The sequence below is a fragment of the Pyxicephalus adspersus genome, chromosome 2, assembly GCF_032062135.1.
Source record: "Pyxicephalus adspersus chromosome 2, UCB_Pads_2.0, whole genome shotgun sequence".
NCBI lineage: Eukaryota > Metazoa > Chordata > Amphibia > Anura > Pyxicephalidae > Pyxicephalus > Pyxicephalus adspersus.
In genome coordinates, this window is record NC_092859.1 from 1,733,219 (window position 1) to 1,752,662 (window position 19,444).

The 19,444-nt window shown below is 45.3% G+C and overlaps 2 protein-coding genes across 5 annotated transcripts in view; both read left to right on the forward strand.

The window, feature by feature from the left end:
- The window catches only part of POP7 (POP7 homolog, ribonuclease P/MRP subunit), a 2,254-nt gene extending 1,477 nt beyond the window's left edge, over nucleotides 1-777 (forward strand). For all 3 annotated transcript variants that reach the window (XM_072403016.1, XM_072403015.1, XM_072403017.1), the window contains exon 2: nucleotides 120-777. In XM_072403016.1, the coding sequence (XP_072259117.1) occupies nucleotides 123-506 (384 nt within the window). In that variant the 5' untranslated portion in view covers nucleotides 120-122 and the 3' untranslated portion in view covers nucleotides 507-777. The remainder of the gene's footprint in view (nucleotides 1-119) is intronic.
- Nucleotides 778-7,525: 6,748 nt separating this feature from the next.
- Nucleotides 7,526-19,444, forward strand: part of GIGYF1 (GRB10 interacting GYF protein 1) — a 27,958-nt gene continuing 16,039 nt past the window's right edge. For both annotated transcript variants that reach the window (XM_072399237.1, XM_072399238.1), the window contains exons 1-5: nucleotides 7,526-8,568; nucleotides 15,242-15,294; nucleotides 16,907-17,036; nucleotides 18,020-18,115; nucleotides 18,952-19,063. In XM_072399237.1, the coding sequence (XP_072255338.1) occupies nucleotides 15,260-15,294; nucleotides 16,907-17,036; nucleotides 18,020-18,115; nucleotides 18,952-19,063 (373 nt within the window). In that variant the 5' untranslated portion in view covers nucleotides 7,526-8,568; nucleotides 15,242-15,259. The remainder of the gene's footprint in view (nucleotides 8,569-15,241; nucleotides 15,295-16,906; nucleotides 17,037-18,019; nucleotides 18,116-18,951; nucleotides 19,064-19,444) is intronic.

The window sequence follows — 19,444 nt, forward strand, 5'->3', positions numbered from 1 at the left end:
GCTAAATGATACAGAACAGGAGTGCCTAGGCACAGGAAGTCATATTTTGTAAATTAGATTGAGGGTACAGCTTGGGCACTATTACCATTTTAAACCTTGTTTTGTTTTTCTTCCTTCAGGAAATGGCAGAGCAGATGTCTCACACTGAGCGCGTTCCTCACCGTCGCCGCCCAGCCCCCCGGCCACCTCGCAGTGCCAATGACATTTATGTGAACACAAAGACTGACTTCCGGGCCCAGCTTGCTCGATGTCGCCGACTCCTTGTTGCTGAGGGACAGAAGGAGCTGAGGGTTCATGGACTTGGCCTCGCCATTGGTCGGGCCATTAACCTAGCACTGCAGCTTCAGCTCTCTGCACCCGACGCCCTTCTAATCTCCGCCAGTACATCCACGGTGGAGCTAACCGATGATTTGGAGCCTGAGGGTGGAGAGGACGCCGAGCCAGGGACCCGGAACCGGAACAACTCAGCCATCCACATCCGTGTGTACAGAGCACAGGAGGAGTGACCGGAGCTGTGGAATGTTTCCTCTCTCACCTTATAGGCACGCTGGGCCAGTCCATGGTAGCGGGATGGATGTGGTGGAACTCCACTCTTGGTTTAAAGGAGGGAGGACAATAAACCTGGATGACTGTGCAGTGCTGTGACCACCACTAGATGGGGCTCTCTTCACAACATTTGTGTCACCGGCAGTGACTCAGAGTTTTTTGTTATAATGTCATTGGTGTTATATTTGAATTGTGTATCATTTTATTATTAAACTGTAGATATGAAAAAAAGCAGAGTGATTTTTATTCCTTCATGCTGCAAACTTAGCTTTGTGTTCCCTAAATTTAAAAGGGTTTAAAGCAAACTTGCTGCATTTATCCAATAATGTTTACCTACCCTTACATTTCATTGCTACCAATATTTAGTGATGATGGCTCCAGTCACCTATGTGCCCCTAGCCTAGGGTTAGGCTTATACTACAGCTTCCTGTCCTTCCACATCTATAAAGAGGTATCCAGGATAATGGTGCTTATACTGCTGGTGGAATGTAGCTCAACCACCTCACTGCCATGGACAGGTTTGACTACGGTTCCCATCAGCCCCCTCTGATAGGAAAATTATACTACAACATAAATATGTAACAAATGCCAAACTTTATTGATCCTAGAACCAGCACACTTGGATTCATTCCCTCCACCCCTATCAGAGCTTATAATAAAGGTGCACCAGGAGGCAAAGTACATTCAGTGATCCCCTTGGTACACCTAGGACCAATACAAATCATGGTGTGTGGCCGGTAGTTCTCCTTAACAGAAAAGCACATGACATCTGCAAGGGTCATTCTTATTTCCTAACAACATGGCAGACCTGGCTGAAACTCTTGGTGAACCTGATAGCAGTGACAAAGAAACTCATTACATTGATGTCTGGATACCTTGCCACTCATTTACATATTTCATGTATTCCATCATATAAACATTTCATAGTTGCCACCCTAATATTACCTTGTCAGACATTTCTGCTGGGTCAGGAGGACATGTTTTATAATGTGGCTTCTTGAAGGTTAGTTTTCCTATAAAAAAAAAAAACAAAATGGAATACAACAATAGGTCTTTTTTTGTTTTGTTTTTTTTATTAGTATTTACAAAACGCTGACATATTACACAGCGCTGTACAAAATCCATAGTTATGTCACTATCCCTCAAGGACGCTCACAATCTAATGCCCCTATCATAGTCATATGTCATTAATACAGTCTAAAGTCAATTTAAGGGATAAGACAATTAACCTAACTGAATGTTTTTGGAATGTGGGAGGAAACAAGGGTACCCGGGGGTAACCCACACAAACACGGGGAGAACCTACAAACCCCATGCAGATAGAGTCCTGGCTGAGATTCCATCCCGGGACCCAGCGCTGCAAAGCCCAGTGCTAACCACTGAGCCACCATGCTGCCCATATATAAATATGCTCCTTTTACATAAATAACCCAAATCAGCAGATATAACCCATCCAACTTATAGAAAGTCATCCCAGGGACGTCCAGCTCTGCTCCCCGAGGGCCAAGATCTCACACATTTGTCGTATTTTTCCAAAAGACAGCAGTAACTTTAGTAAGGTGTGGTGTGCCAATGGTTCTAATTATAAAATTTGACGTTCCCTTGTGGGAATCCAATACTGCGATTGAAACATATGGATCTGGAAGACTCCCAGGAGGGAATGTCTGATTCTCTGTTTTAAAACTAGAGCCCTAAGATAATATAACTGATGATAACTGACCCTCGAGGGCTGTAGCTGTAGCCTGGGACAAGATCTAAGGAAAGGGTAGAAATGTGATGTTCATATTGTATCCTATAGTGTATACCCTGTCTATGGACTGGTTCACTCAACCATGGCTTAGGCTATGTACACGTCACGTGTACATACACGTCACGTCAGATTCTTGCCCGATGTGAACGGCCGGGCTTCTCTTGGGTGAGAACTTGACCTGTGCAGAGGTTTCCCAACGTCGTCCATGAATGACAGGCAAAGTGAAGGATGTACGGTGCCGTTAGCTCGTTCTCCCCCCTCCTATCTCCATGGAACAGAACAGCGCTGTATGTACACCCCCTATGTTGGTAGGTCAGGGGCTAAACAGGCAAGATGGGGACAACCTTTGCCACAGTGGTGGGGACATAACCAGTAATATTGTATTGTTTCCCATACAAACCCTCAATAATTGTCACTTGCTTGGTTATTGTTTTGTAGGACATTGGACTATCACTATACAGACAGGCTGTCTGTTCTATACAGTTGGGGGAGGACAAGCCAGATGGGTTCTGCTGCATCTTCCATTGGAGATGTTGGCATGGTGGATTGCTACACAACTTGGGGAGCACTGGTATGGGCACTAGGTTTTTGTCCGGGATGAGAACAACCAATCGCCTTCACTCCAACATCTGTACTGAGCCTGATTCCAGGCTGGGGGTGTTTCGAGAAGTGCACCACATGGCCTGGTGTAGGGTCAGGAGGGTCTCTTGTCCCAAATATTGAAATGTGGACCATTATTGAGGATGATACTTAGCCCTGTTAAATATTCTGCAACCAATTTGTTTAGTTTACTTTAGGATAGTATGTGGAAGGATTACGGCACTGTCAGGTTTTACTGCCCTGAGAGAGTTTCCTTTACTTTACTTGAAATAAAACCAGCCTGGGGTTCGGACTCCTCCCAAATATATCCAAAATTCATCGGCGTCGCTTTTTAACACAGGGAATCTGACATTCCCTCAAACATTCCCTGGTGGGAAACAAATCGACCTAGAAGATTCCTATAAAGGGAATGTCTATTCTTATGTTTTATTATTTCACTGTATATGTGTTGATTTGTTTGCTTGGTGAAAAGCAAAAATATTTCCATTAATCTTTTTACACAATTTGCATTTATCCCCCTCCCCCCGAAGGTCGGGGTAAATGCAAATTGTGTAATTTGCAAAATTTGGATGAATGCACGATCAGGGAAATGATAAATCTTTTGCTGAGGGATGAATGCGTGATCAGGGAAATGATAAATCTCTTGCTGAGGCATCAATGTGTAAAATGATAAATCTCTCACTGATATCGATCACTTACCTAGAATAACTATAGTGGACCCATTAACCATTCAGCACCGCAGTACTCCACCACCTGCTCTGATAAATGTAAATCAGCGAGGATTCCTAACAACCAGCAGCCTATAGGAGGGCTTCCCGCTGTTTACTAGAACATGCAAGGCTGTGTTGATAGAGTAAATGGCAGGGAGCGCTGGTCACACTTTCCCAGCTATTCATATTACAATCTGGGAGCATTGGGGTGGGGTGCTTGATCAAGCTAAGACTGAGCATTCTGGATAAATGTTCAATTGATTTATCGATCACCACAGGTAAGTCCCAGTTTTAATAGACTTATGTTTGATTCAATGTATTTATCACATCCAACATTTAATATTTAGAAAAACAAAAATTTAATTGACTAGTGTATGGCCATGACCTCCACAAATGCCTGACTACCAAAATTTGTATGATACCATACAAACAATGTTCTCCTTCTTCCTCGCCATTCAGCATTGTTGGCTTTCCAGCCACTGGCAAAGTTTTAGGTGGCCGGGGGATATTTCTGATGTCATTGTACATATCTGGATTCCAAAAAGACACTTCTATCAAACTTTATTGTTTTTATCAAGCAGATACAGAAGTCATTTGTAAGCATCTTGGGAAAGTCACCATTTCTCAGAAGTAATATTCTATTAAAAAGTTGATTGTATAGGAGGACCAAGTAGGAGGACCAATAATTCCCATGACAAGGATACACTGATACAATTGTTTTCAACCATGGAACCATAGGTTTCTTTCGGCCCATTGGTTTCCTGAGCTGTGGTTGAATGACCTCTCTATTATGAGCCACCATATAGGGAGGTACCTGGGCATCCTGTGAAAGGCAAAAGTGCCCAGAAGTGTATTGTGCTTCTACTTGGCAGTAACCACCCTAAAACGTCCTGGTGGTGACTGACAAGTGCCGGGTTTCTTAAACTGTGGCCGACTGACCTTCTGTCTGATGGTGCCAGATAAATTATAGGGCCAAGACCTCTTTTTATGGAGTCTGTGAGGACAGCATTGTGGCCATCACATGAAAGTATTTAGTCTGACCACCAGGGTGATTGTTTTCACTGACCACCAATGAATTAGTTTGAGCTAGGGTTCCCCCAGACCCTAAAATTATTTTTTTCCAAAGATGCCCACTCTAATATCTACATTAAAGCCAGCAAGAGCTAAGCATGCCCAGAGCTTTGCACATGGACAGAAGCTTTTGTTTGACAGGGTCACATCGATGTGGATTCAGTGGAACCTCTCCTAAATTTGCTGCGGATAACCACCAAATCATGATCTTGTTGGCTTTTGTAATGGGGGTATTGTTTCCACTGACCACTAATATAAAGTGACCTTTCTCCCACTGACCACCAATGTAAAGAGACCTTTCTCCCACTGACCATCATTGTGAGGAAACCCTTCTACTGACCACCATTGTAAGGAGACCCTTCTGCCACTGACCACCATTTTAAGAAGACCCTTCTCCCACTGACCTTCATTGTAAGGAGACCCTTCTCCCACTGACCTCCATTGTAAGGAGACCCTTCTCCAACTGACCAGCATTGTAAGGAGACCCTTCCCCCACTGACCATCATTGTAAGGAGACTCTTCTCCCACTGACCACCATTATAAGGAGACCCTTCTCCCACTGACCTCCATTGTAAGGAGACCCTTCTACCACTGACCATCATTGTAAGGAGACCCTTCTCCCACTGACCTCCATTGAAAGGAGACCCTTCTCCCACTGACCTCCATTGTAAGGGGACCCTTCTCCATCATTGTAAAAAGACCTCTCTCCCACTGACCACCATTGTAAGGTGACCCTTCTCCAACTGACCACCATTGTAAGGAGACCTCTCTCCCACTGACCAGCATTGTAAGGAGACCCTTCCCCCACTGACCATCATTGTAAGGAGACCCTTCTACCACTGACCATCATTGTAAGGAGACCCTTCTCCCACTGACCTCCATTGTAAGGAGACCCTTCTCCCACTGACCTCCATTGTAAGGTGACCCTTCTCCAACTGACCAGCATTGTAAGGAGACCCTTCCCCCACTGACCATCATTGTAAGGAGACTCTTCTCCCACTGACCTCCATTGTAAGGAGACTCTTCTCCCACTGACCTCCATTGTAAGGAGACCCTTCTCCCACTGACCTCCATTGTAAGGGGACCCTTCTCCAACTGACCACCATTGTAAGGAGACCCTTCTCCCATTGACCACCATTGTAAGGAGACTCTTCTCCCACTGACCTCCATTGTCGGGGGACCCTTCTCCCTCTGACTACCAATGTAATGGGAACCCTATGTCGTTGATCACCAGTGTAATAAGTAATGTCTCCCTCTGACCACCATTGTATGGGGACCCTCTGCCACTGGCCGCCAATGAAGGGGGAATTCTTGCTGACCACCAAAGCGTTAGTCTTTCCTATTTATATGAAGTGGAATGTAATTGTTGTTTTTCTTCAGTATGGCGCCTATTTACACCTCTGAGCCTTTTGTAGAGATTACCCTTGATTTTAGAACAGGTGTAGGTGACTATTTATCCCTTACAAACTTTATCCAAAATGTGAACAAATAGGGCTGTGACCCTCCCACAAACTCTTTATAGCGAGGGATTATTGTCTTATATATAGGAATGGTGTTCATATAGTAATTAGGAGGATAATAATGTCTTTAATACTGGTCTCCATGGAAACAGTGTCACAAGCTGGGGCATGTAATAAACCACGTGACCCCCTCACGCTAAGCAACAATGCTATCTGCCCACATTGTAAACACGATGGGAGGGACCTGCCGCCTGCCCATCAAACACGACTCCGCCCACTACACCCAGCGCTAAAGTTACAAGCAAGACCCCGCCCCCTTTTCAGGAAGTAGCCTTCTATGACGTGATGTTTATGTCCAAGATCGCTGGGCTAGGTCAATAATAACAAATTGTCTTTTATATGATATTATTTGTGATAGTATTATATTCTTTTTTTGGGATACTTTCAAGTAGAATTAAAAGAATTTAAACATTTGTAATTCCTGTACAATAAAGTTACGTGGTTGGCAGTGAAAAAAAAACAGTGGTTGTGGATTACTATTGGTCTTAATTCTGATCACGTGATTGTTAGTACCCGTTTAGCCGCCCTTCCATTGGATGCTTGGTTTGGTCTCTCGGCCCTTCTGCTTTGAGCTTCGTCCTCGCGAGACGCCCCACCCCGAACAGGCTCGGAGAGAGGGGCAGCGTGTCACGTGACCCCGCGCGGCCGCCATCTTGTACTGGGATCCCCGCACACACAGATCGCACACGGATTATACTCGGAGGTGGCGGCGGAGGAGGGCAACGTGACGTAACCAGGACTACCGCCGCAGAGAGTGGAGGAGGAGGGGTTCCCTCCGGGAGGAGAGCCGGGGACTGACTACCCCTCCGCCTGGCTGAGGAGAGAGAGAGAGCAGACCCGAGGCCTACTGGAGACCCGCTAAAGACGCGGAGCAGGCCTAAGGCCTAGCAGAGACCACCGAGGCCTATTGAAGACCCCTTAGACACAGAGACCGCAGGCTCGAGGCCTAGCAGAGACACTTCTATATCGTACTGAGGGGCTGGAGTATTATACAGCAGGCCTGAGGCCTACAGGAGCCCCCTAATATACACAAGTCAGGCCTGAGGCCTACAGGAGCCCCCTATATAGTCAGTCACACCATACAGAAGGTCAGGGGCCCAACACAAACTACTGAGGCCTATTGGAGACTCCTTACATATACAACCCAGGCCTGAGGGCCCACAGGAGACCCCCCATATATAATACTGGAGTGCTGGAGGATTGTAAGGCAGGCATAGAGCACAGCCCATACTATATAGCAGGCCTGAGGCCTACTGGGACCCCTCACGTGTAATATAGGGGGGCCGTCACAACCCGAGACCCCTCACGTTTAATATCGGGGGCCCCCCATATATTATATTGAGAGTGCTGACATTACAGAAGCCCGGCATAGACTGCTGCTATACACAGAGCAGACCCTAAAGATTTACCAAAATCCTGGGAGGAGTTCAGCCTCAGCCAATAGCATAGAGCCTGGGGACCGGTCATTGTCCCTATTGTAGGAGGGTCAGGAGGATTAGCGCCCCCCCCCCGCCCCCCATACAGGAAAGGCCAGGGCAGGCTGGGACTTCCTACAGCCAGGTGCATCAGGTGTCAGCCCGCCTCCCCCCATAGACAATAAGCGGGGCAATCCTGCATTTTAATACTGTAAAATTCCTTTCTATTGTGGGTGCCCTTATATATACCCCCCCTTAAACAGGGATAACCCCCACGTGCTATAAGACACAATATAGGGCCCAAAATCTTATACACCCCCCACACACGGCATACAGTGCTCGCCCCATAGACACGGGTAACCACACTTTGTAAGAGGCCAATCCATACCCCCTAATCCCGGGAGGGAGTACTATGTACATTGCTTCCCTTCCCCAGTCCTACAGCCCAAGCTGATATTACAAAGCCTGACGCAGCAGAAGGGGCCGTAAATATAGAAAAAGACATTTCAGCCTACGCACAACAAATGCACAAAGAGCGGAGAAGACTTGCCTAGAGCCTCCTCGCAGCGTCCACCTTCATCAAGGCCATGTTTACAAGGAGCGGAGTGTGACCGCATGCCTATACCCGGGAGTCGTCCTGATACCCCAACATCACCACCCGGCTTCTCAGAGCCGTACATCGGGGTGTTTGTAGCAAACGTCTCCAGACAGGAAACCTAAATACCTAAAGTGTTTTCTTGATGTAAATACAAATCTCTATCGCGTACCATATGCAGGCACTTGCACAGAGATTTATACACGAGTATCTATAGCCAGGAATCAGACTGTCAGCTCTGTCGATCATTGGACTGTACACATTGAAGTGTTGCATCCCCCCCATTCTTCTGGTGGTTAAAGAACTTTAAATTCAAGAGACCTTAGCCAAGGGCTTTGCGGTGATAACAGAGTGCTGGACGGTGAGTGGGCTGCAAGGGTTTTTTTTTTTTTTTACTAATTATCCGAATCTGAGGCTGTCATTCCTATGATGTGCAATATACGGGGTGGCAGCCCCTGAATTGTGACCCAATTCTTCAGTAACAATCCATAAACAGCTGGGGGGTTTCTGAAAAGTGCCAGGCGGTGAGCCCAGCTAAAAGAGTCCGGGGATAAGTAAGGAAGCGCTTGGTATAGAACACTTCAGGGCTGGGGAATCTGAAATGATTTCTATAGTGATTCCTTCCGACCACACAGTCGCACAATGTCCCTACATATGGGGGTCAGTGATCTCCCCGGCCCCTTAAAGCTGGGCGTACCACCTGACTCTTTTCTGTAACCACCCGGCTGTTTTTGGTTGGTTACTAAAGAGTTGCATTACATTACAGGGCTGCCACCCAGCTTAAAAAAAATTCTGGATTAAACCCTGGGGGTCTGTTTATAAATCTGTGAATCTGACATTTCCTGGCGGAGAATCTATTACTGCCCTTGTAACACATGGACCTGGAAGATTCCCACAGCGCAATGTCAGATTCACACAGCCCCACCAATTTAACATTTGATTGCATGTCTGTGGTTGTAGAAGTCCTGTCAGGCTTCAGTTTGAATGGGGAAATACTTAATAGTTGTTAGGCTACGTACACATGTCAAATGATTCTCGTCATCTAATCGGGTCAGGGCTGGTATTGGAGAATGTTGCGTGTACAGCGCTCGTCGTTCATGGATCTGTTCTGGCGGATCCACGACCGATCATAATGCAAGTGAAGGGGAGAGAGCACAGCGGGGTGCCACTCCGTCCTTTTCCCCTCTCCATACAGCAGAACAGTGCTGTGTGTACAGAGCTCCTTCATGCATCGTTCTGTCTTTTGTTGTTGGATTTTGAAAGATCCTTTCCAGCAACAATTCTTACACATGTGTACCCAAGTCTGATCACTGTTAGATTTTGCACACACGTCATCCTTCCCATTGCATCTTCCTGGTCCCTTATACCTTATTATTATTACACAGTATTTATATAGCGCCGTCATATTACACAGCGCTGTACAAAGTCCATAGTCATATCCGCTACCTGTCATGGTGGACCGGAGGTGACAAGAAGCAGGGCTTTCCTTCTCTCTTGGTTTGATAAATTGATACCTGGCCAGACGGGGTGATTCTGTGTGTGCGATATGAAGAGTTTCTGGTACAGGGGAAGGGTTCTCGTCAGTTCAGGAATATGAAGATCTCTATCAGTATGGTGAGCCGCCCCGGAGTGTGGCGCCTCTGTTTTGTCACTGACAGGTTCCCTTGAATACAGATCTAAGTGAATATATATTTATAGAAGTGTTTGCTATGGTCAGACTAGCTCTAGCACCTTCTGCTTGCCATCCCACACGTGTCGGTGATACAGAATGTTGTGTTCATACAAAGTTTGTGTTGTATATAAAACCATCCCTTGACATCATCGCCGTATTATTATTAATAAACCGGATTTATATAGCACCAACATATTGCGCAGCACTGTACATTAAATACGGGTTGCAAATGACAGACAGTGACAAAGGAGGAGGAGAGGATCCTGCTCTGAAGAGCTTACAATCTAAGTAGTGGGGGTGGGGGGGATTTCCCTCCTTTCCTATCAGGAAGTGAGACATAAAAACAGTTCCAGACCTTTTACTTCTGTTGGTCAGAGTTTGGTCTCGGTGGTTTCAATTTTCAGATTGTGCATGGGAAAATTTGCTTTGAACACTTCACTATCGCTCATTGTGGCTACCCACAGGCCTGATTGGTTTTTAGATTCTTTTAAAGAAAGAAAACAGAATACTTTTGCTTTCCTTTTCCCCATCTCCTGCATGCTGCTTCCTCCATGTGACAGCTGGCCCAGCTCCCGGAGGACCTCACATACACTGCGCCATGGAGCCCTGCATTGTGAGGGTACAGAGGGCAGCACGGTGGCTCAGTGGTTAGCACTGTGGCCTTTGCAGCGCCGGGTCCCAGGTTGAATCTTGGCCAGGACACTATCTGCATGGAGTTTGCAGGTTCTCCCCGTGTCTGTGTGGGTTTCCTCCGGGTACTCCGGTTTCCTCCTACATTCCAAAAACGTGCAGTTAGGTTAATTAGCTTCCCCAAAATTGACCTTAGACTGAGGTTCGGACATTAGATTGTGAGCTCCTATGAGGTACAGCTAGTGACATGACTTTGTACAGCGCTGCATTGTATGTCAGCACTATATAAATACTGTGTAATAATTAAAATACCGAGGGCCCATTCAATCCTTGGAGAGAAATGGACTGGGGGGGTATTAAAAGTGCCTTCTATTAGAACCGTGCACAAATAGCATTTAACCCTTGCAATGCCAGGAGCCCCACTACAGGTAGAGTTTTCACAAATGCACAGTTTCATATCTTGGTGTACTTGAATCTCCTTTTATATTTTGCTGCTTTTACATAAAGTTATAAATATTTGGAGTATTTTAGGGCAGTCGGGGAAGTGGTTGCTTTTCTGTATCTCCTGCTGGATAAGTGGAATATTTTTAGGACGGTCATAAGATCCAAAGTGTAAATTGCATGCAAATCTCTGGTTTTACTGTAAAAGTGTAACCCGTCTCTGCTCCGCCCCCTGAGACTTCCTATTGGTTAGTGTGGCTGTCCATCACATGAAAGGAGCAGGATTTGGATAGGCTGGTTTCTCCAGGATCAGATTTGCATATTTCACCTGCCTATCATGTGATGTGACGTTCTGTGTTATCTATAGGTGTCCCAGTGTTTGTATCTTCATGTACTCAATTTGCATGGCCCTGTAACCGTACAATTGTCATCTGCGTAATACAAAGCAGTGACCTCCCCGGACCCTTCTAGCTGGGCGCACCACCCGGCACTTTTCAGCGACCACCGGGCTGTTTATGGGTCGTTACTGAACATTTGTGTAATAATACCATGGCTGTCCCCTGCCTAGATATTCTTCTCACCCGGCTTAAAATAAATTCTGTGTTGAATAAACTATAATTTCTCTCCTGAAAGTGTAGATTAATTCTGGGAAAGTGAAGCAACCACTGAATCTATACACAGCCTGGGAAGTAGCAGAATAAAGAAGGGCAGCAGTGAACCTTTTACTGACCCCATACAATGCTGAATGTTGCTGGGAGGGCTCTATAGGGGGCCAAAGCCTTGCAGAGTTTTCTGGAAGCTTTCATTAGAATATTAGGTCCAGGACAAGAATGCAATGGAAGGCCTTGTGATAGTTGGCGTGTAATTCACATCTGGGATACAGCTGACGCCCTTTACAAATGAAATCACTATATTGGTATACACATGTTGTTGTTTCTCTTTAGATTGCTGGCTCTTTATAGATGTTGTGTTCTATCCTTTTACATTGGTTAAATGAAATGGTAAAGAATAATTGGGGGATATATTAAGCTGATATTTAGTTCATGTGTAACATGTGGACACCTTTCATGTGCCTGATCTTCAGCTCTATCCATAGGGATTCTTGCCGGTGGACTCGAAACCACTTTCATAATATTGTATGAACAGTATGAATGAACCCTGTTACCTTGCAATGATCTCAGCGGTCCCTTTTAGCTGGGCGCTCCACCCGGCACTTTTCATCCCCCCCGGCTGTCTAAGTGCTTACTGATGAGTTTGCTCACTCTACCGGGCCTGACACCCACCTACAGCTTCTTCCTATCCAGCTGAAAAAACTTCCTGGATTGATCACTGCCTTGTATATATGTTAGTAAGTTTTGTTGTTGGTTTGGTTGCCCAAGTCCACCGGCTTCTGCTGTGGTTATCGCCTCCTAATAGTGTAACTTTTCGACCCAAAAATGATATTTATTATTTAATATATGGTAATGTTGCCTGATCTCTGCCCCGTCTGCTGTTTTGGAGAGAGAAGCAGCACTGGTGGATCTCGCTTGTATGGGATGACAAACGCTAAGCCTGAAGGTTGTATACACAGGACAGTGGTTGGGAGGCTCTTTACAGATGTTAAGACATTACAAAGAATATACTTTATTTACTTTATATACATATACAAACTTTATTTGAATTATTTGCAATCATCCAGGCAGAGAGCTCAATGTAATGGCCATGTTATGTGATAGAAGGGGGACCTCAGAGGCTTAAACCATGATATAGCCATGTCAAATAGAAACATTGGGAACTTGGAGGCCTTATTGTACTGGCCTTGTGCCATGCTAGAAGTGGGAAGTCGGAGCCTGAGACCTTATTCTGATGGTAGGAGTGGGACCTTGGAAGCCGAAACCTCGTCGTGATGGTCATGTGACATGGTAGGATTGGGTCATTGGAAGCCAAAACCTTGTTGTAATGGTCATGTGACATGGTGGGATTGGGTCATTGGAAGATGAAACCTCATTATGATGGTCATGTGACATGGTAGGAGTGGGTCATTGGAGGCCTAGACCTCATTGTGATGGTCATGTGACATGGTAGGAGTGGGTCATTGGAGGCCTAGACCTCATTGTTATGGTCATGTGACATGGTAGAGTGGAACTTGAGAGCCTGAGACATTTTCTGGTGTCCATTGATGGGAGTTGGACATTGGAGGACCAGACCTTTATTGTTTAGGAGCCTAAAGTGTCTCCTTGCTCGCATGCTTCCGTTGACGTAAGGTTTGGTCCAATATAACTGTCAGGTGCAAAATCCTTTCCTACCTTTACCTTTATAGAACCTGCAATGTCTGGGGCTGCACTGTGTACATTTATCAGTGGGCACACATTGCCTGCATGAAAACAAAGTTACAAAGTAGTCATTTTATTTTGTCTATGGTTGCTGTGTCATGTGACAGGGCAGCGTCTTGTCATGTGACGGGCTGAATGGGAATCCCAGGCACTGACAGGATTACAAACTATTTCCAGATCTACTAAACGCAAATACAACCAACATATCTACTCTTTGCTTCATCTCATTGAGCTGTAATATTTACTGTCATGTATGAACTTTAATAATGTCTTCATTAATTACAAAACATAATCCGTATTTTCCTCAGAAATTATTTTAAGCCAGCCAATTATTTTTATTGTCACCCAACTCTCACCCAAAAACAGCCGGTGGTTACTGAAAAGTGCCGGGCGGTGCACCCAGCTAAGAAGTGAGGGGGAGAACACTGCATAAAGTTTGTTTTCCTTCGATGTACGTTTCGGGATTCAGGGGTTCTGACATTGGTCAGGCCGAGTATGGCAGCCATTTAACCGTTTCCTCTACAATATAACTTCATCCCATGATCAGTGACAGAGCATTCCATACACAGGTGTGACAGGGACAGATCTACCCCCATACTAACCCCTTCCCTGCCTGCAGATCCCAGCCGTCCGTCCTTTCATCTTCTTATCCGCTGGTGACAGTTTACCCCGGCCTGATATTTGTATTACACATAGCTCAGCCCTTGTGTCTATTAATATCCTAAACAGGCTTGGCAGCCGCTCATATAATTCATGCATTGCAACCTGATGACACCCAGCGATGCTGGACAGGTGTAAACATTACTGCACATAGAATCCAGCTTAAAGCAGAACTCCAGACACATAGAATATATATAATTCAACTTGTCACACAGTAAATAGAACCCCGAATGTTTTCACGGTGTGCAGACATGACACAAATCTACACCCTGTAATAGCAACCCGTCCGCGTTCTGTCTTTTCCTTCTTGCAATCTTCGGCTGTCTTGATTGGCCAGGCCGGGGTGACGTAACTCCTGCGCAGGCGCATGTTAGTCTGTTTGGTGCCGGTAACTGCATAACTGGGATGCCGCGTATCCTGGCAACCAGTAATGACCTCTCCATGGAGCGATCAGGCCGCTAAGAATCCTTATTGCAGAAGGGACATTGCCTGGTTCTACCCACAATAAAGCCCGGCCAGGCCACAGATTTTTAGATCGTGTTTCAAGCTTTTTTTTACAGTTTGGTAACACCAGGTGTCTCCGATTCTGTAGGACTATTCCCAGTGATAGATGCACACCCCCAGAACTACATATCCTAAGAACCCTTCTCCTCGCACAATGAGAACCAAGGCTGCAGCATTGTGTATGGCGACATGTCTCTGACGCTGCATGCTTTGTACTGATCTCCAAGCCAGACTTTTATTGTTGATAAACAGGATTTATATGGCGCCAACATATTATGCAGCGCAGCACCTAGAATGAGGTTATGGGAGAGGGAGGGTATTTGTGCTGACTATGTAGTTCCACCCGGAAGGGCTGACAACACTGCCTGAGGTTTCTGTGAATCACAAACTACGTTGTCGGCTTCCTACAGGAAGTTAGGAGCTCACTGGATTTCAGGGAGATTGCCAGGTATTTTGGTTTACTTGTAGAGTTTAGTTTTATAAAACTGAGGAAATGTTTATATATCGCTGATATTATTATTAATAAACAGGATTTTTATAGCGCCAACATATTATGCAGCGCTGTACATTAAATAGGGGAGAGAGATAGACAGTGACACAGTAGGAGAGGACCCTGCCCCAAAGAGCTTACAATCCAAGAGGTGACGACGCATCATACAATAGATATTTCCTGATTTATTCTTTCCAGACATTGTATGAAAACTACACAGCACACGCTTGCCATGATCACATTTAACTTCATAATTATTCTTGTCTCATTAGAGGGTGATAATCTTGTAGCGTAAATAATTGATCCTTCTCATTTTGTATTCCAGGTACCTGAAGATCACATCATGGCTGCTGAAACACTAAATTTTGGGCCTGAATGGTGAGTTTTGGGGTTTGTGCTGGGAAGGGGATTGATGTACAGCGGGGAGTCCCCATGATATAAAGTAATCTCCAGGTGCCGTTCTCGTGTTCACGTTTTCCCGACTCCATACTGACCTCTATTATTCAGATATCGATGGAGGGAATATAAAGCAAGAGTCGTTATGTTAGTTTAAAGCGTTTATTCCCAGCATACGCAGACGAAGCTGGGAATGTCTGGTATCCTGGCAACCAAAGCTGACTCTGCGCATGCGTAGCTCTGCTTTTTTGTCGGAATCCCGGAGTGGTTAGGCAGTGATCACCTGACCTTTTCTACAATAATGACTGGGCTGTTCATTCATAAAAGTAGAGTTTTAGTTCTTCTTTAGAACTGGGAGTTTTTTTTACAAGCGGATTAGTAACATATTTGGAGCAAATCACTTAATGAAATCTACGAAGGACATATATCCTAAATGAGCGCAGCAAGGCTGAGTCATAACTTGCACCAATCTTCTAATTATACATTATTGGACTCGTCTCTGTCCGTTTTGGAAATGCCGACTACAGAATAGAAATGTAATGTTGGAATCACGGCTTACAATGAAAGCCACAACTCCGGGCTGCCCATTCAGTAAGTTCCCCGTCCCAGCCAGTCGTAGCTCTCCAATGTCCTCATGTACAATGTAAGCCCAGCATTGTATAGAAGCATGTCAGGTGTTTGTATGAACCCTCCCCCAGCCAAATCTGCAAATAACCCATACAGAGATTACAGGGGGTGGGGGTATATTGCATGGGTATAAGCTAACAAAAACCTCAGCTTGGACATGAAATCTATGTACTTTGTGACAGAGTGCATGGAATATAAAAGGTGTCCTGCATCTGTTCGTGGCAATGTGCATGAGGAGAATTTTTTTGCATTTATAAATAGCCCACAATGTCTTTATAAATAAACAGAATTTATATAGCTCCAACATATTACGGAGCGCTGTACATTACCTCCCTAGCGGTAATCCTGTGTGCGACTCGGGTTTAATTTTCAGTATCAAAAGCAGTAACCCCAAGCCACACTCGGGGTGGAATTGCTAGGGAGTTTAAAAAGCTTACCTGGTAAGCGGTGCCCATGGCGTCATCCAGCAATGCCCGACATCTTCTTCCCCTGGCGATACCCTGCCGGCATCTGCGTCCCCGGGATGTGAACGTTGGGGATGCCGGCCGGGCATCTGCGTGTAAGCCTAAAGCTGGGTGGGGCGGGAAATCTAAAATACTAAGTATTTTTCAATGTACTGCTTTTACATTCAAAAATACTTAATATTCATATTGGCAGTGAGGTTAAATAGGGGTTGCAAATGGCATACAGACAGTGGCACAGAAGGAGGGGAGGACCCTGCCCCGAATCTAACTGAAGGAAAGTTTGGTTGGAATGGTACAGCACAGACAAATCTAAACGACAGACGTTGACCATAAGGTGCAATGTTAATCCTGGTAGCGGCATTCATTCATGTTTGTTTGTTTGTTTTTTCTGTCTACATTGAATATGTATTTATCTGATAGTATTTTTTTTTTTTTTTTGCAACCTGGTGCCTCCTCGTCTTTGTCCTAGTCACTGGAAATATTTCTCTGTATTCTCTCTCCAGGCTCCGTGCACTATCCAGTGGGGGATCAATTGCTTCCCCTCCTCCCTCCCCTGCTATGCCAAAGTATAAACTGGCGGATTATCGCTATGGAAGAGAGGAAATGTTGGCACTTTATGTAAAAGAGAACAAGGTGAGCGTGTCTCAGCAATTATTATTATTATACAGTATTTATATAGCGCCAACATATTACATAGCGCTGTACAAAGTCTATAGTCATGTCACTAGTTGTCTCTCACAATCTAAAGACCCTACCATAGTCATTAATACAGTCCAAGGTAAATTATGGCGAGGAAGCCAATTAACCTAACTGCATGTTTTTGGAATGTGGGAGGAAACCGGAGTACCCGGGGGAAACCCACACAAACGCGGGGAGAACTTACAAACTCCATGCAGATAGTGTCCTGGCCGAGATTCCAATCTGGGACCCAACGCTGCAAAGGCTAGAGTGCTAACCACTGAGCCACAGCTCTGCCCAATCTTACATGATTGTCCTGATTGTAAAATCTTCCCCGGCTATCACCTTTCCATCCTTTGGGGTGTGAAGAGTCGGCAATAAGATGCAGGATTGTCATAGTGCTGTCTGCCTGTCTGTCACATCTGGCTGCTCTGTTATTGCTGCTCCTTTTATACATCCTCTGCACTATGAGTAGACCGGTCATTACAGTTCACAACTGGGAAAACAAAGTGTTCTGTGCCCCCCCCCTAAAGCCCAAAGGTCACCTGGTTTTTGGCTTGCAGGAACATTGTGGCAGCAAAATGATTGTGTTCAACCCAGAATATTTTTAAGTTGGGTGGGAAAAGGCTGTAGGCGGGTGGCAGCCCCTCTATTGTGCCCAAACTCTTCAGTAACCAAAAACAGCCCGGTGGTTGCTGAAAAATGCCTGGTGGTGCACCGAGCTAAAAGGGGCTGCCGAGAATACTTGATTATCTGCCATTTTTAACTAAATCACCACCAGTGATAGGGCATTTCATACTTTATCTCCCTACATTAGTCCTACACACGGGGCTCCTTGTAAACCTCTCCTTTGTGCCCCCCTGTGGGTCACACCCAGCATTCTTTCAATGTCATAGATTAGCTGTTCATCATTTTTTTGTGTTTTTGTGATTCTGCAGGTTCCAGAGGAGATGCAAGACAAGGAGTTTGCTGTGATTCTGAATGAGGAGCCCTTACAACCTCTGGCTCTCCTGCCTCTTACAGAGGATGAGCAGGTAGGGTGTCAGTGCCAGGGTGTCTGTGCCAGGGTCCTGTATCCAGTCTGCTTACATACCATGCAGGTTTTGTTCTGGGCATCAACCTGATTGCTCTGATAAAATAACAATGAAGGGGTGACAGGAGAGGGTTTATCTGTAGCTGCCAGTAGGTTGTGTAGCAGCTTCTAGTGTACATTGCTGATCTGAACTGCCACCAGTATGTAGAGAGCAGCATCATATAATGGGTAATTAACCACATAGATAAGCTGAACTTTCCTTGTCTATAAAGTTTACACAATTATCTTGTCTATGCAAATGTTTCTGTTAATAGAGTTAGATGATAGAACAAGTTTCTTGACGAGCATCCCTTCCCCGCTCTAAATTCATCACCCCTCTTCCCTGACACAAACCTGTTATATCTTATGGACACACGTGTGAGCAACCACGCTCTCTGGGTAGGTTAAGGTTACTTCACATAACTTGGATCTTTCCGAAATTTCCAAGAAGACGTAGGGAGAAAGAGGGCATTGGTAATCACAGGCTTGAGCGTATAGTGATCTCCCCGGACCCTTCTACATAGAGGAACCACCCGGCACTTTTCAGTAACCACCCGGCTGTTACTGTCTGGTCACAATACCGGTGCTGAATTTTTGGGGAGAATAGGGAGCTCGGTTTTGGGAAGTGAAAGAACTGACATTGGTAGGTCGTAAGGCAGGGCTGCACATTGATTCATTGGGTGCTGTGGACATGGTGTTTGGGGAATGGTTGCTTTTGGGTACAAGGAGAACTTATTGTGCATTGTGGTTTTATATTCATCAAGATTATCTATCACTCATATATCTCCTTCTCTACAGAGGAACTTCTCAATGTCGGTGAATAGTGTCCCAGTCCTGAGGCTGATGGGAAAGGGAGCAGTGGCACCTAGTGGAGGAGCAGCTAGAGGCCGCGGCACAGCACGAGGAAGAGGTGAGATTTTTTTTTACCCCCTGTACTCCTTTATTTTTAATGAAAGGGACAAAAGACTTCTGGATATTTTTCCAGAATCTTAAGTATATTGGTCTTTATGGGAGCTCTCTTTTTTTTCCAGCTCTGGGATTTAGGGGCAGATACAGAAAATGCTGCTGCTGACATCAGAGCCACCGTTGGTCAATCTGACTCCTGGTCTACATCCAATGTCTAGCAAACTGTAGCTCCCAAGTCAGAAGCAAAAACATAAACTGGCGACACTGGCACAATTAAAGAGAAACTAAACTCAAAAGTCCCCTGAAACAAAACTACACTTACCGTATTTTTTGCTGTTTAAGACGCACTTTTTCTTCCCCAAAACTGGGGGGGAAAAGTTAGTGC